Source organism: Rhincodon typus, unplaced genomic scaffold, assembly GCF_021869965.1.
Source record: "Rhincodon typus isolate 14 unplaced genomic scaffold, sRhiTyp1.1 hic_rhity00002880, whole genome shotgun sequence".
NCBI classification, from domain to species: domain Eukaryota; kingdom Metazoa; phylum Chordata; class Chondrichthyes; order Orectolobiformes; family Rhincodontidae; genus Rhincodon; species Rhincodon typus.
Genome location: NW_025968518.1, coordinates 6,885 through 23,448, shown reverse-complemented (window position 1 = coordinate 23,448; position 16,564 = coordinate 6,885). Strand labels below are relative to the sequence as shown.

Sequence of the window (16,564 nt, the reverse complement as noted above, 5' to 3'; positions counted from 1 at the left end):
TGTTTGCAGTTTTATTAACAGCCTGTGCAAATGTACATGATTCAACTAGAAGATAAAATGGTGCCAACATTGGACTTCATTTCAACTATTCCCAAGAACTATCAGAACAGGAATGCTTTCTTTCCAAGGAGAGGCTAGGATCTTTACCCTTGCAAAGTAGGAGGTTGAGGCTTGATCTTAAAAAGAAAGATTAAAGTCAAGAGCATAGATAGTGTGTCTAGTTGATGTCCTTCCTGCTCCAAAACAGTAGGAGTCCAAAACTAGAGAATCTCGTTTGGTTCAGGAAGTACAGTTGGCAATGAGCAGTTTGGGTTGAAGGGTCTGTTTGTGATGTATGACTGTCAGACTAACATTCACTTTAGGCAGAAATAGTAGGAACTGCTGATGCTGGAGGCTGAGAGAACAAGGTGTGGAGCTGGAGGAACACAGCAGGCCAGGCAGCATCAGAGGAGCAGCAAAGCTGACGTTTTAGGTCTGGACTGTTCTTCAAAACTCTTCACTTATGTGGTCGAGAACAAATCTCCCACATTCAACACTGTGGGAGAACTACAGTGAGAACAACAGGGCAGGACAGTCAGCACACTATTCATTGGAGACCAGAACCAACACAAGTCCAAAGGTAAAATTGGGTTTGTTTCAAGATGACCAGGTTTTATGCATCATACTGCTTCTTCAGTTATGAGGAAGCAAGTTCTTGGGATTTGGATGAGCACACCGAGACAACCAGCAGGAACAGGTGTCATAATAATTCACCAAGTGTTACAACAATGTTGTAAAGCCAATTCATAAACCTATGGAAATTCTGTATCAGTGTAGTGCTGCACAGTTATTTGTTGGAAAACTTGGGACTGATCTCTCCAAGGAGATCAGGTAGATGTTCTCTCAAAAACTGAATGCAGCCTGGATGGATTGGATAAAGACAACCTGTTCCACTCAAGTGGGCACACATTTCAGTGATATGGCCAAAGGAACAGGGGCTAAATGAGGAAAATATTTCCTGCAGCAGTTAGGGAATTGAATACACTACCCACAAAAGTTGGGGGCACATTCAGGAGGGCAGCAGACTATTATTTGGATCAAAATAGTCCTGTACAATGTCTGGGTAATGAAAAGCAATAGATCAGGGCTGGGTCATGCTTCTTGAAGCAGTGAGTACATTATAATTGGCTGAATTGCCTGTGTCTGTACAGGCAGAGAGATGTTCAATTTCAGTGACCTTTACAACTTCCTGCTTCTGTTGAAAGATTCAGAGATATATAGTGTCAATAAACTGGGATCTACAGTACTATCCTTTCACCAACGAACAATTGAAGGACTGATACTACTCTCCAGATCCATGCGACTGTTAACGGGACCAAACAGCTTCTGCCAGTCTCAGTATGCCAACAGTGTCTTACACTGGAACCAATTCTCAATCTTCAGGGAACCTCAGGTATTGTCACAATCTGGCAGCCCATCATGTTTTCAAAGCTTCATGTTAGAGCTCAATAAAGGACACATGGAAATACAGTAAAGGTCAAGTTTCAATGTCCATGACCACAAGCCATGGGGTTGGGGGAAGTGATTAGACATACATTGTAAGTGCCTTGCTACAACACCTCAGCAGGAGAGAGAGTGGGAGAAGTAGAAAATTCAGTTTGGTTTGTATTGACAAACCCATCCAGCATTCAGTTCAGAGATAACTCCAGTTAATTATCTTTTCCTTCCAACATCTAGTTGGAGGAGCAAGCACGAGATCCCCCAAAATAGCTAACTTGGAATGATCACATCATACAAGGCAGTCCACTAGAGGAAGTTTCAGTACAGATCTTTCACCTAAAAGGGAATGGAAACTTAAACCATATTCCAAAATGTTTGCCATTAAAATGGGCACTATGTTAACTTCTGTTTTGCCATTAAAGCTGAAGATAAAAGGCTAGCAATCCCAACGGTCAGGCAGCATCCATAGAAAGAGAACAAGCAAATATTTCTCGTCTGGATGAGTCAGCTACAGGAAACATGGAGGGGGGCAGCATTGACACAATATCTGGAGGGTGGAGTCCAGGTGGAGAAAGGATATTGATAGTTCAGATTAAGTAATTGGAGAGAGGGAGAATAGCTGAATAATGGGGCATCCACCTGCCAAACTAGCAAGAACCGATGGCCCCACTAGAGTTGCAGCATGGGGAAGGAGGACAGACATGGTTACAGAACACAACAAGTAATGCTAAAAGGGGAAAAACAGGAGAATGCATTCACATTCCAGAGGTGTTGAACTCAATATTGAGTCCAGAGGATCATCAGTGTCTTGTCTAAAGTCAAGATACTGTTCTTCCCATTTGCACTGATTCACTGCAGCATGCAAAGGACAGACAAGTGGACACAAGCAAGATGCCACATTAAAATGACCTGCTACAGGAATATTAGGTTTATGCTTTAACATGGACTGGAGATACATCATCTCTGAAGAGTCATCCAGACTCAATATTAGCTTGCCATTCACACCACAGATGTTCCCTGACAAATGGATTTCCAGTATCTTTTCAGTCAGGATTCCACTATCTGCAATAATTTGCTCCTAATTCCCATTAGGGTGAGTCACACTTGAAGGTAAAGATGATGTTAGAAACCTCACAAAAACCAAGTTTCACATTTGAAAAAAACTCACAGAATAGGCATCTGATTTCAATCAAGCATTTTCACTGCATTTGTTCTCAGAGGACATTAGAAAAACATCCCCAACCAAACCATTCACATGGAAATACTGCCCACTCAACATTAATAAAAACAAGGCAATCTTCATTTTAAAATGAAACCCAAAACATATGAGTCTCACCATGGAGAGGTAAACATAGGAGGAATAGAGCTCCAGGTTGATCTGCTTGTTAACAGCATCCTCACAGTCCTTGTGGTAGTTCTGACACACTTGGGAGGCCATCTTCACTATTCCAACTCACTATCACCCAGACAACCTGAGAACTGAGCCTCTCACCCACAAACTCTTGTATTTATTCTCCTGGGATATCCTGCTCTCAACCAGCAAATGATGTCACCAATGATTATTGACAATCCTTGATAGCCAATCAGGAATCTCCCATCAATTCAGGAACTAATTTCAGACAGGGAATGGTGTGTAACTGAAAGAGCCAAGCTTGTATTCCAATAAATAGAAGGAGTTTCAGGTCATTTGGACCATGCAGACAGGAGGAGGATTTTCAACCCCTTAAGCATATTGCATCACTCAACTGGATCTTGGTTGGCTTGTATTTAAAACCTGTGTAACCTACCTTTTTTCCATATTCTTTTTACACCATATTCTTAACAGATAGTCACCAATCTCAGTTTGAAATAATCAATGGAGTCGATGTTCAATTAAGGTTTTCAAAGATTTATGGTATTCTTTGTGTGGGAAGTGAAGGAAACCGAGAATGCACATCTCTCTATTCCTTCAACAAGGCTCTTTCTACATGTGAGCCCCAGGCCCATGTACAGGGTCCTGGGGAAAGATTGCCATAGCTTTGCTATTCAAAGTAGATTCGAGCCGTTTGAGATAGTGGGAACTGCTGATGCAAGAGAATCTGAGATAACAAGGTGTAGAGCTGGATGAACGCAGCAGGTCAAGCAGCATCAGAGGAGCAGGAAATCTGACGTTTGGGATCTGGACCCTTCTTTAGAAATTTCTGAAGAAGGGACCAGACCCAAAACGTCAGCTTTTCTGCTCCTCTGATGCTGCTTGGCCTGCTGTGTTCATCCAGCTCTACACCTTGTTATCTCAGATAGCCATTAGCTCTCCTCTATCTCCAAACTATTTCTGAAGGTTTCCTTCACATGGTTGCCTTTCTTATAGTTATGTCATGGACTCTTATCTGCAATGGAAATTAGTTACTGAGACTTTCCTCAAGTTGAAACTGATAGAATTCTCGAAATCAGAGTTTCCCAATATAAGTCAGGAAATTCAACCCTGGAGACACTATTAAGTACAATTGCTTCTGTGTTCGCCCATCTCTTGATGAATTGACACATCACTCATCAGGTTCAGAAGAGGCAATTGAATCACCACAGTTAATGGCAAATATCACCCAGTCTAATGTGCTGTTCCTTCTGCAAAAGTTCACTTTATATTGAGAGGTATTTGTGAGACAAGATTTAACATTTGATACTTGGAGAGTCTTGGGATGTAACTTGAGACGTTCTGCTTTTATTCATCCAACACTTTGTATGTCCTTTGGACAGTGAGGATACAGGCAATAGTTCCCAACATTTGTCATCTCTCAAGGGAGTCATCTTAAAGTGGTCAATGCTCGAACAGATAAACAGGTCAAAACAAAACCTCCTTTCACTGATTTGTGAACAATAGTAGTTGGAACGTAACCAGTCAGTTGTTTGAGCACTGAAACAAGACCATGTCTAATGTGGTCACAACTATGATACTATTTGTAACTAACCAGGAGGCCTTTCCAGAGCAGAGATAGAGACCCCAAGTGTGGACCCAAGCTGAAATTGAGGGAATCATGAGTTCAGAGGCAGCAATGGCCATAGTGGAGTTGGTGCTGTAACAGCTGTACTCCTGCTCTCAGCTCTCTCTATGACCATTTAAGACTCAAAACAAGTTTAATGATGGCCTGCCATTACACACTCCCTGTTGTTAGTCACTAACAATCCACATTAACAGCTATTCACCCTCCTCGCCAGATCGTTATCAACTCCTTTGTCTGTCCATCTGCACTTGTGTCTTTGGATTCTATCCTTTATCCTATAACTTAGTCCCTACGCCGTCCCCCTCCCTATCTTCTGCATATGAACCGACATTTTCCAAGCGACCGTACAGTCTGAGGAAGGGTCACTGGACCTGAAACGTTAGCTCTGATTTTTTCTTCACGGATGCTGATAGACCTGCTGTGCTTTCCCAGCAATTTGTGTTTTCGTTGTTGATGGTGGGGAAGTGTTTGGAAAGCACTGAATGTGGGAAATGATTGTGAAGCGTTTAGATCCAGGGGCTATATTGATTTCCTGAGCAAGTGCACGTCAACCCGCCAGGCCCATGGAGAACTGCAAGAAACACTTTCAATGATCTGGTGGAATTAAAGAAATATTGTTACGTTTCTGGTTCCTGTAAACAATTATCTCAACCCAAACGACTTGGGTCAAAATTTCACCTCTGCTTATGAAGAATCTCTGGCAGTAACGTTCAGAATCACTTTAATGGAGACTTTCAATTCCTCAACCTACCAGTGCAAAGAAAGGTTTCATTTTAAATGGGTGACCAGTTGCTCTAAACTCTCCCAAGAGGGGCGTCCTCCCCACAACCTGTCAATAGCCGTGAGTGAAGTCCCTGTTGCTCACCAAGGATTAGCAGATGCAAGTTAGTCATGCGCCTCATCTTTATGAAGCCCACCCCCTCCCAAATTTGTCTGGCAAAATGTTATCTGAACAACATATGCAGTCGTGGCGTGGGTTTCCTCTCTTAGTCCAAAGATATGCACGCTAGCTGGATTGGCCATGATAGATTGCCCACTGTTGAAGTATTTGGAGAGGAGGTTATAGCAGGATGGGTCAGCATGGACTTGTTGGGCCAAAGGGCCTGTTTCCACACTGTCGGGATTCCTTGATTCTAGTTTCTGAGGCAAGGTGAATGAATACCATGCTCCAGCTATGCTGTCACCAATGCCCCTGAACAACTGAAGCATACCTTGTATTCCATTGCACACAACAGGTCATTAGCTTTTCCCACTACTCGGAAAGGGATCATTCTTCGTGACAAGGGGAGGGGGGGGGGATAAAAAAAAAAACAAAAGAAATTGTCCTGATGCTATTTGAGAATATTGTCACGGATGCTTTACATTTAGTTTAACAGCGTAAAGCGTGCTTGTCTTTCAGTTCAATGTGTGCAGGAAGGTCTACCTTGCAATGCAATTGTCCTGGGAGTGTTTGATGGCAAGTGCCCAAGCAGCTTTCCTCTTGCTAAGTAGTCATCGATGGAGTTTTACTCCCTTTCCAATTCTGTGCTGTAGCTCAATAACGGTGATGCCAAATGTCATATGCTTAGCCGTGATGAAATAGGCCACGATTGGGAATATGTGCCATTGAAATGAAAGAAGCCCCTTCACACAGCAAACTCTGAATTGGCAATTTTCACTCCACATCCAACCCCCACCCTACCCCACAAAAGCCCCATGCAGCTCTAGTGTAGCCTGGAGAGATCACGAACACTGGATAACATTCAGGGTGCAGTGAGGAATGCCAATAGCACATTAAAGCTTACACAAAATCAGTTCATACAGCTAGCAATCTTTGGTCTGGATCAATGTGCATGTAGTGAGCAATACAGACACAAGTCAGTTTCACAGGAATTTATTTCTATATCCAGTAAGAAGAACAGGCTTACACTAGCACTCTACACAGTTGAAGATGTTTCCCCAAGCGCATCAGCTCAGTGAGAGCCTGTCAAACAGGTACTCTCCCATGCCATTGTCAGGGGCTCCCAGTCTCTTCAGGTTGGTGATGTGATCTCCCAGCTTCTTGATCATCTTCCCTTGCTCATCCAAGTAGTGCCTCTCCAGGAAGTCACACAGCTGGAGAGAAACAAAATGAGAGTAATCAGTTCAGAGACATGATTGGATGGGTCTTTCTTGGTGCTTCTATCATTTATGGATGTCTACAGCAGCTGGATATCTCCAAGAACAGGCTGGAAACTGCCTCCTGTAATACTTGTAGCTGAGAAGGCAGAGCAAAGCTGACTTGCGCACAAGTGCCAAGCAAATCCATTTAAGTGGAAACAATCCCCATAATAATTTACACCCCAGATACTTCAACATCACGTGCAAATCAGATTGGTAACTGAGACAAGTAGCACAAGTGGTGTTTGCTCCAAAACACACTGTTACACAGACTTTGACCAGAGTGTGCGGGGCAGATTCCAGTATCACCTTCAATACCCCGATAGGTCATCATCAGGAACTCACATGAGGGTCCGTGTTGCCAGAGGCGACTTTGTGCAGATCCAGCAGACTCTGGTTCACATCCTTCTCCATCTGCAGAGCTCTCTGCATTGCCTCCAGACCATTGCCCCACTCATCCTGCTCTGGCTTCTGAAGGGAGGGAAGAGGCAGATGCTTCACTCATGTGAAAAACAAAGGGAAGTTCAATGCAGTGAGATGAGATTGTAACTGGGAACTAGCGTGCACCTTGTAGCATTGTGGTTTTACCCCAGCAGTATTCAAGCTTCAAATCCATGTCTAGTTCAGTTAGTTGTAACGTAAGAGGATACACCAACCTTGATGTCCTGCAGGAGGACTCGGCCACCACGTTTATTCTGGAATGCCATCAGTTTCTCAGCGTGTTCCCGTTCCTCGTGGGACTCCTCCTTGAAGAACACAGCAAAGTGACGCAGGGCAACGTCATCCCGGTCAAAGTAAAAGGACTGTGGGAGAAGAGGAGAAAGGGACAGAGTCAGGCAAGCTCCAGATCTCATCCAGACAGAACTTCAGCAAGAGGCTGTGTAGTTTTTTCAGACTAGACAGAATGAAGTGTACACATCCTGAATGTCAAGACAATGTAGGAACATATTGGGCTGGGTGTACAGTTCTGAACTACAGATCATAATTTAGGAATATACAATGTAGTCCTCGACTGACTGATGAGATGCTTCATTTGGTTTTCCAACTCAATCTGAGATTAGGAGGTTGTTGACTATTATCAGAAGCAGATATTCTGAGGCAGAGTTACTGACTATCATCAGGATAAGTGTAGAATGCAAACAAAACAACCATGATCTTACTAAGAGTAGTGAGCAGGTCTACAGGGGGCCATGTGACATCTGTCAACTCACGTGAGCAAAGGAGATCATTTCTCCCTGGACTCAAGATCTTCTCCAAGTGTGACCCCCATTTTAACATGGGCAAAGTGGGCACAACCCATTAGACCCGAGTGCATTAGAGTAGGAGCTAATGAATTGCAACTTGCACCAAACACCTCAATAGCCATTACTTCCTCAATCTCATGAGGAGTCAAGAGACCAAAATCCATTTTAACAGGGAGCCTAGATTTATTTCAGTCCTCAACCCAAGTGATATAATCAGAGACCCTTTCACCAAAAACCTTAATGTAATGACTTAATATCAGTTGAGAGAAAATCCCATGTCATTGAGGTAATAACATCAAATGTCATCATTGAAGGACCTAGTGTTAAGCCAACACACCAGGATTATACTCCTTCAGAAACAGGCAGGAGGACTCAAATAGTGACTGCTTCACTAGTGAGTCACCCAATTCACTTTAACTGAAGTGGAACAGAAATTGAGCAGGTTTACACAACATGAAAAATCATCATCCAAGAAGTGACAAGGAACCTTGGATTTTATTCCAATATAAAACACTTCAGAATAAAACCCAAGAGAGAGAACACAGAGTAGCTAGTCCCTGAACAAAACAACCAAAACAAAAAATTCCTTAATAAGTTAAGTGGACAGGAGGTTTGGAGAGGGAAGAAACATTCAAAAGTCAACTCAATGGCTTTAAAAGAAACTGTATCCATCCCAGATATACTTAAAAAGACAACTATGAAACACAGGGGGCATGGACTTCACCGACATATGGCCCACCCCTAATTGCCCTTGGTTGTGTGGTGGGTATGGGGGATGGTGAACAAAAGAAAGTAACAAGAAAGAGTGAACTCTCAAGGCTCACCATGGAGAGGTAAACATAAGAGGAATAGAGCTCCAGGTTGATCTGCTTGTTAACAGCAGCTTCACAGTCCTCATGGTAGTTCTGACGCACTTGGGAGGCCATCTTCACTGTACCTACTCACTATTGCCTAGACCACTCAAAAAATAAACCTCTCAACCACAAACTCTTGTATTTATACTCCTGGGGACATCCTGCACTCAACCAGTGAATGACATTACCAATCATTACTGACAATTCCTAACATCCAATCAGGAATGTCCCATCAATCTAAGCACCAATGAAAAGGGAAAGGGTGTTATGGGGACAATGCTGAGACCCAGAGCCAATCAGAGATTTGGAATACAGAGGTTTGGTAAATTATTCTTGATGATGCAAGTGCTTTTGGAGTGATAGTTTGTCAACGCAGGCCAATCTCGCTGGTCATTTGTAAATAGATATGTGTAGTGGCAGTGTCCATACCTCTGGATCTGAGGACACTAGTGTCAGGTGCCACTGTCTCCTGAACAGATTGCTCAAAAAGTGTCTATTCTGGGACAGGAATGAAGTGATTAAAAAATGTTACCTTCAGTGAAGCACTTTTCCACCATCTGACCAGAGATGGTTCTTTTGCCTCAAGTGTTTCACTGATACCCCAAGTGTTTACAACTAGTTTCATTCTAGAAGATCTAAAAGGGACCTGAGGGGCAGGTTTTTCACGCCGAGGGTGGTGCATGTTTGGAATGAACTGCCAGAGGACGTGGTAAAGACATTTAAAAGCAATTGGGACAGGAACATGAATAGGAAGGGTTTAGCAGGTGTGACGAAACAATGGCTTTAAGAGGTGTATTTTGACTTTAGATTCAAATGAAGAAAGTTGGAGACAGAGGTGGAGAGTACTCCACTCAAAGTCAATAAAGTAATCAGCTTGTGAGGCATTGAGGTTTTTTATTGCAGTTGGAACAATAGAAGCGACCTGAGTTGAGTTGCTTGAGGGTGTGTGTAAGTGGGGAGTTGTCGGGGGGTGGTTTGGTCGGGTGGAAGTGGGTGAGTGGTTGGTCAAGCTCCCAATGAACCAGGATTTTTAGTTTTAGCTTTCAGCAGTTGCTGAGGTTTTCGAGCTGGCCGTGGGAGCTCTTATTCCTCTCTCTGTTACAGCTACAAGCTGGGAGTTCTCCTGCAGCTGTTCGAATTGCATGTGAGACAATCTATTTCACTGAATCTGCCTTTGCAAAGGGTGTGTTTATAGTATGTCACTATGTTGGAACAGTTAATTAGTAATAGTTAATGTATCTACTATTTTGTTCAGCATTTCGTTAGGTAATCCAATACTTTCCTTTTTCTTTTGTCTGTACTTCAACTGTATTATAAAACTAAAGTGTGCTTTGCTTGAGGTTAATAGTTTGATCAATCGAATTGCATCTGGAACACAATGCCTGTCACTTACGTTTAAAACAAGAAAACAAATGATACTCTTAATGTGTTTGGAGGAGGTTTGGTCTGGCCCTCGACAAGGGAAATGAGCCAAATGCAGGCAAATGGTGTTGGTTCAGTTTGAAATACCTGGTTAGCATGGATGAGTTGGACCAAATGGTCTGTTTCCATGTTGTTTCACACTGTAACTCTAAGCAGCTCGGACCTGGAATAGGTGATGAGATGTGTTTTTTTGGATTTAACTCCGGGTTTAATGGGCCAGATGGGGGAGCCTGTGATTGACATCAGGATCCACCAATCATCATCCACCCACAGCCCTCCTGGGACAGACGCTTTTAATCCGCCCGAACTGAAAATGTATCTGGAGATTGCCAGATATCCTGGTCAAAATGGATCTGAGATGCAGGGAATGTCCATTAGTCACAAACGACTTTGTCCAAACTAATGGACATCACATGGTCATTCAATGGTCACCAGAGAGTTTGATGAATATCTGTGGTGTCTGGCTCTGTGGGAATAGATGGTGTTCCTGGCTTACTCCCTGGTTGTCTGTGTAACATAAACCACACATACTCATGTTCTTCTCGAGTCCATATCCAAATAAATACACTGCAGGAAATTTATAATACAATGTTGAAGTACACACTTACTGGTTAATCGTCTTTTCTCATGTTTTTGTCGAGAACTCCTGAGCATGTGCAAGGTTCAGAAGATGTGGGTAGAGCAAATTAATTAAATTGAGACAGCTTTGTAAGTAATTTCTATCTGGCATAGACATCTTATACATATGTTTTATTTTGGTAGGATGAAGTTCAATATCATCTGATGAGTTAATTCAACCCAAATGAATTGATTTGTCTCAAATTTATTTTATCTTTTATACAGTTCAAAACAAGACCGTAATTCCTTGCTACTATCATCAGTTGAAGAAGATTTACATTTTGCTAAAGTGTGGTTCTTCTGAGAATGGTATCTACAAGATCTCGATATCTTGGCAGGTTCTCACTGATGCTATCCTCCTGTTGTTGGGATCTATCCTGGCTGACATACTGTTCCAAGCTTCTTTGGCATTGTTTCTTTCTCAGCCCTTCTTCACATGGTGTTGTGACAATTTGGGCTTCCCTGGGCTATTGGATTTGACAGATTTGAATCCAATCTGCTCACATAGAACACAACTTGGATGTCTCTTGAAAGGATGGACAGTGCTTTGGTGGGTGAGATGAGCTACATCCGATTCAAGGATTGGAAGAGTTATTGGAAGAGTTGTTCCATAGTAAAGCACTGGCAGATGATACTGGCTTGTAGTCATTGTTTTGCACTTGCTTCTTTTACCCAGCTGGGCATCAATTCTTTGTGTTTGTTCAGGAGGATCTTTTACAAGGAAATGATGGATGTACAGATAACACCAAGTTCCAACTTATCCCACATAGATTGGCCTCAGTGAATTCACTTTTCATACCTTCCCTTCAACATTAACCTTTGCATCGATCAAACATTCCCCCTGGCTGTTGGCACTATGACATGAACACAATCTGTCTCTCCCACAATTGGGCATCTGAATGTCAGCAGAACTCTTGCCATCATCAGAAATACTGGAGGATATTATTCTTCCAAATTCTGTACCCAATGCTGGAAGGTTTGCTCCCTGCCATTCAGAAGCTGATCCTTTAAAATAGAAATTTATTTCTGTTTAACAAGACCTGATCCTGACACAGTGACAGTGGTCTACTGATCATTAGTTTTTTTTGGTTTTCCAGCATTTTGGTCTTTAAGGGACACTAAATCATTCTGTTGGGATCTCTCTCTTGTTTTGTCATATGTCTAATAGAGCCCTTAAAGGTGGGGTTTAGTGCCTGCAGGTGACAGGTATGTGGAAAATAGTGTTTCTTTTGAGACGTTCATATTCCCCTCCTTTTGTCCTTGATCTTTATGAAGAAAATGCAATGTTGGGCTCAGCCACAAGCTTGTTAGAGTAACCCCTCTGATGCACTAAATACCTCAGTTGGACTAATAGTCAGGATGGAGACTGCCTATTTAGTCCCATTCACCTGTGCCCACTAGATATACAAAACTGATCTGGTCCTAGTCTTGATCATTCCTATTCATATAGCCAGCCAAGCACCATCTCATGTTGCAGCTGTACCAGCATCCACTAGTTCCTCTTGCAGCTCATTCCAGATGAGCACCCTCTGTGGGAAAGTTGCCCCAGGGTCCCTTTTGAATCTCTCCTTTCAACTATGCCCTCTGCTTTCCTCAAGCCTGGGAAGAAAGGCCTTTACTATTTATTCCATGCACATCCCTCATGATTTTAAGTCTAATGTCTGCTCTCAGCTTCTGACACTCAAATGAGGCTAGCCCCAGTTTACTCTGCCTCCTTGCAGAACTTTTTCTTGAACCTTTAGCTCTCAGAAGATCTTTAGCATGAAATCCAGCAATGAATGCAGTATTCCAAGAGTGACCAATGCCCTACACAGCTGTACAATGGCATCCCAAATCCTACACTCCATGCACTGGCCAATGAAGGGAAGCATCCCAAGTGTTTTCTTCCCCACCCTGTCCACACCTTCAAAGGAACTCAGCACCTGCACACTAGAACTCCATTTGCCAAGGCTCCCCAGAAGCTGAACAAGGACTAATAAACTTCACAAGCCAATAAAAATATATTGACCCTGATTTGAGACTTGCTCTCACCCAATATGCACACTTAGCATGTATTATTTGCTGAGCTCTTGGTGGTGCAGTGGTAGCATCCCTAACCCTTGTCTGGGAGGGATAGGTTCAAGTCCCACCTGCTCCATTAGAGGGTAATACTGAACAGCTTGCTGAAGTAAACACATGAACATTGAAAGCAAAATTCCATAGGCACACCCTTAAAATTATTCTTTCCAAAACCAGAAGTGCCTGGATTTGTCTGTTATGCTTAACTTGCTGGAATCAGTTTTCTCAATAACCTTAAGGTTTCCCTGATGGCTTCCAACCTTCTGCTCAGTTGGTCCTTTTGCTAAGAAGGCTAGGTCCATGAGCCATTCCTCACCCTTCAAAGTTCCTGGGTCAGTGCTAATTCCTCCATACAAAAGGATATTGTGGGTTGACCTACACAAGGTTTGTGTGGCTCAAGGCAGCAGCTCACCATCTCAAAGGCAACTAGGTGCAAGCAATTGTCTGGTCCAGACTGTGAAACCCACAGACCAGTGGGGAAAGTGTTCCCATCAGCAAGAACAGAACCAAACAGGATCAAGCTACAGCACAGCTCACAGTAAGGATTAACCCAGGAAGGGAGGCAAGACAGTCCAATATGGAGCAGTTTATTTACACTTGGGACAGGACAATGAACTGCTTCTACAAAAGGAGAAGTCTCTACAGGTCTCCCATTTAGACACATGGCAACAAGCTTTCTCCCTGCATTCAGTTCAGTCACTCTCTCCCAGGGTGAGCCTGTCAAACAGGTAATCTGCCATGCCATTGTCAGGGGCTCCCAGTCTCTTCAGGTTGGTGATGTGATCTCCCAGCTTCTTGATCATCTTCACATGCTCATCCAAGTAGTGCCTCTCCAGGAAGTCACACAGCTGACCAAAGAGGGAGAGAAAAAGGAATTTAGATAGCAAGACCAGTTTCCCTTGACAGCTTGACCTTTCATCCTGTGAACTGGAGCAACAGAGTTTTGGATATTGATGCAGTACTAGTGCAGAGCATTGAGAATCAGAACAACAAACCCCTTCCAACTTTTTTTTTTTTTTTTAATGTAGCCCAGACCTGGACTTGATTAAAAAAACATATGAAAGCTGTTTTGGATACCATGCAACTAGTCAATGAGTGCTACATTGCTGTTAAACTACAGCCAGAGAAGCATTTAAGACAACAATGTTAAGAAACTATATAATTGTTACAAATAACTGTTCTAATACAATAATTGTGAAACATACCCCTTGGCTAAAGTGGGAAAATTCAGGCAGATTCTCATACGCAGTTCTACTATCTAAGAGGGGAATAAAAGGCAGCAAGAGAATCAGCCAGGAAGCACTGAAGCTTCCATTTCTTTGAGACACAAATAGCTTATGCTGCTGTAAAATCAGAACCCAGAGATCTGGCCACAAAAACCCAAAGGCCTACCAAGCTGTTGGCACAAGTAGTTTTCACCAGCCAGCTCAGCACCGTGGTCTTGCCTCTTCCAGAGAAGAGAAAACCTCCCAAAGTGGCAGTGTTGTGGCAAGAGGAATTGCTATACAAGGGTCATTCAAGATCCCAACAGCACTGGAATATGTACTTGCTAATATCCTATCAGCCAACACAGCCCTTACTTGTTGCCAGGTCAAAGAGTGATACACAATGCCATGGAATTCTACAGCTGAGGCTCTGAATGCCCACATTAGAAACTCACATGAGGGTCAGTGTTGCCAGAGGCAAGTTTGTGCAGATCCAGCAGACTCTGGTTCACATCCTTCTCCATCTGCAGAGCTCTCTGCATTGCCTCCAGACCATTGCCCCACTCATCCTGCTCTGGCTTCTGGAGGGAGGGAAGAGGCAGATGCTTCAACAGATTGGAAAATCCAGAGGGAAGAGGGATGCAAGGATGAAATAACATGCCATAGTAGTCACTGCATTAATCCAATTGTTCCAAACATTTAGTGCCATAAGCTCCAGTGAAGCTAAATAGGTATAATGAAATGCAACCTTGATGTCCTGCAGGAGGACTCGGCCTCCACGTTTATTCTGGAATGCCATCAGTTTCTCAGCATGTTTCCGTTCCTCGTGGGACTGCTCCTTGAAGAACTCAGCAAAGTGACGCAGGGCAACATCATCCCGGTCAAAGTAAGAGAACTGCAAACAGAGGGAGGAGAAAGAGAGTGAGGTCAGGCATCATCTATGGATGATTGGAAGATAATACCAGTGGCTAAGTTACCTGCTATCAAATACTCTGCTTCCAATTAAGCAGCTCATGTTTTAGCCAGGCAATTGTTATTATTGTTGGCAGTTTTTATTAACTGCCTAAGCAAGTGTACATGATTCAACTAAAGATGAAATGGTGGCAATGTTGGAGTTAATGTCAACTGTTCCCAATAATGTTATCAGAACAGGAATGTTTCCTTTCTAAGGAGATGCTGGGATCTTTTCCCATGCAAAGTAGGAGGTTGAGGCTTGGCCTTGAAAATGTAAGGCAGAAGCATAGATAACGTGCATAGTTGACATCCTTCCCCCACCAAAACAGTAGTGAATCCAAAACTAGAGGGTCTCGTTTGGTTTAGGAAATGCAGTTGGCAATGAGCAGTTTGGGTTGAAGGGTCTGTTTTGTGATGGATGACTGTCAGACTAACATTCACTTTAGGCAGAAAGTTGAACTGCTGATGCTGGAGGCTGAGAGAACAAGGTGTGGAGCTGGAGGAACAGAGCAGGCGAGGCAGCATCAGAGGAGCAGGAAAGCTAAGGTTTTGGGTCTGGACCCCTCTTCAAAACTCTTCACTTGTGTGGCAGAGAACAAATCTCCCACATTCAACACTATGGGTTAAATCAGTGAGAACAGCAGGGCAGGACAGTCAGAACACTGATCAGAACCAACACAAGCCTAACTGTAAAATTGGGGTTGTTTCAAGTTGACCAGGTTTATGCATCATACTGCTTCTTCAGTTACAAGGAAGCAAGCTTACTAGAAGCTAGTTCCTGGGATTTGGGTGAGCACACCCCAAGACAACCAGCAGGAACAGTGTCATAATAATTCAACGAGTGTTACAACAATATCTTAAAGCCAACTGAAACCTACAGGAATTCTACATCAATGTAGTGCTGCCCAATTATTTTTGGAAAAATTGGGACTGATCTCTCCAAGGACATCAGGTAGCTGTTCTCTCAAAAACAGAGTGCAGCCTGGATTGATTGGATAAGGACAGACTGTTCCACTCAAGTGGGCACACATTTAAAGTCATATGGCCAAAGGAACAAGGGCCAAATGAGAAAACATTTCCTGCAGCAGTTAGGGTATGGAATACACTTGCCACACATGTTGGGAGCACATTCAGGAGGGCAGCAGATTTGTATTGAAATGGTCCTTTACAAGGTCTGGGTAATGAAAAGCAATAGATCAGGTCTAGGCAATGCTTCTTGAAGCAGTCAGTGCAATATACGTGGCTGAATAGCCTGTGTCTGTACAGGCAGGGAGATGTTCAATTTCAGTGACCTTTACAACTTCCTGCTTCTGTTGAAAGATTGAGATATTTAGTGTCAATAAGCTGGGATCTGCAGTACTATCCTTTCACCAGTGAAAAATTGAAGGACTGATACCACTATACAAATCCGAGAGAGTGTAAACAACAGAACAAGCCACCTTCTTCCAGTCAGAGGGGGCTCACTATTCCAAGAGTGTCTTACATTGGAACCAATCCTAAATCTTCAGGGAACCTCAGGTAATGTTAGAAGCTGGCAGTCGATCACATTATCAAAGCTTCGTGTTTGATCTCAATGAATTGACACATGGAAGCAAAATAAAGTCAAGTAAAGT

The 16,564-nt window shown here is 43.1% G+C and overlaps 3 protein-coding genes across 4 annotated transcripts in view; all 3 read right to left on the bottom strand.

Moving 5' to 3' along the window:
- The window catches only part of LOC109938395 (ferritin, heavy subunit-like), a gene marked incomplete at its 3' end in the record, with an annotated part of 3,502 nt that extends 520 nt beyond the window's left edge, over positions 1-2,982 (bottom strand). Inside the window, exon 1 of the mRNA XM_048593448.1 lies at positions 2,816-2,982. Within this exon, the coding sequence (XP_048449405.1) occupies positions 2,816-2,917 (102 nt within the window). The remainder of the gene's footprint in view (positions 1-2,815) is intronic.
- A 3,332-nt stretch (positions 2,983-6,314) lies between these two features.
- On the bottom strand, positions 6,315-8,817 carry LOC109925126 (ferritin, heavy subunit-like). Its single transcript, XM_020525101.2, has 4 exons — positions 8,665-8,817; positions 7,253-7,399; positions 6,942-7,067; positions 6,315-6,551 (listed from the first exon to the last, which is right to left on the bottom strand). Exons 1-4 carry the CDS (start codon positions 8,764-8,766, stop codon positions 6,405-6,407), a joined length of 522 nt encoding a protein of 173 aa, XP_020380690.2. The 5' UTR covers positions 8,767-8,817; the 3' UTR covers positions 6,315-6,404.
- Positions 8,818-13,362: 4,545 nt separating this feature from the next.
- The window catches only part of LOC109930389 (ferritin heavy chain A-like), a 3,649-nt gene continuing 447 nt past the window's right edge, over positions 13,363-16,564 (bottom strand). Inside the window, exons 2-4 of one of the 2 annotated variants that reach the window (XM_048593446.1) lie at positions 14,746-14,892; positions 14,453-14,602; positions 13,363-13,640 (exon numbers count right to left, since the gene is read on the bottom strand). In XM_048593446.1, the coding sequence (XP_048449403.1) occupies positions 13,485-13,640; positions 14,453-14,602; positions 14,746-14,892 (453 nt within the window). In that variant the 3' untranslated portion in view covers positions 13,363-13,484. The remainder of the gene's footprint in view (positions 13,641-14,452; positions 14,603-14,745; positions 14,893-16,564) is intronic. The other variant, XM_048593447.1, reaches the window with a different exon arrangement.

Coding starts and splice junctions, on each gene's coding strand:
- LOC109925126 (XM_020525101.2), bottom strand. CDS start 8,766: ATGGCCTCCCAAGTGCGTCAGAACTACCATGAGGACTGTGAAGCTGCT. Junction 7,400..8,664: donor CTTATGTTTACCTCTCCATG/GTGAGCCTTGAG, acceptor CTTCTCCCACAG/TCCTTTTACTTTGACCGGGA. Junction 6,552..6,941: donor CTGGCAACACGGACCCTCAT/GTGAGTTCCTGA, acceptor GTTTCTCTCCAG/CTGTGTGACTTCCTGGAGAG.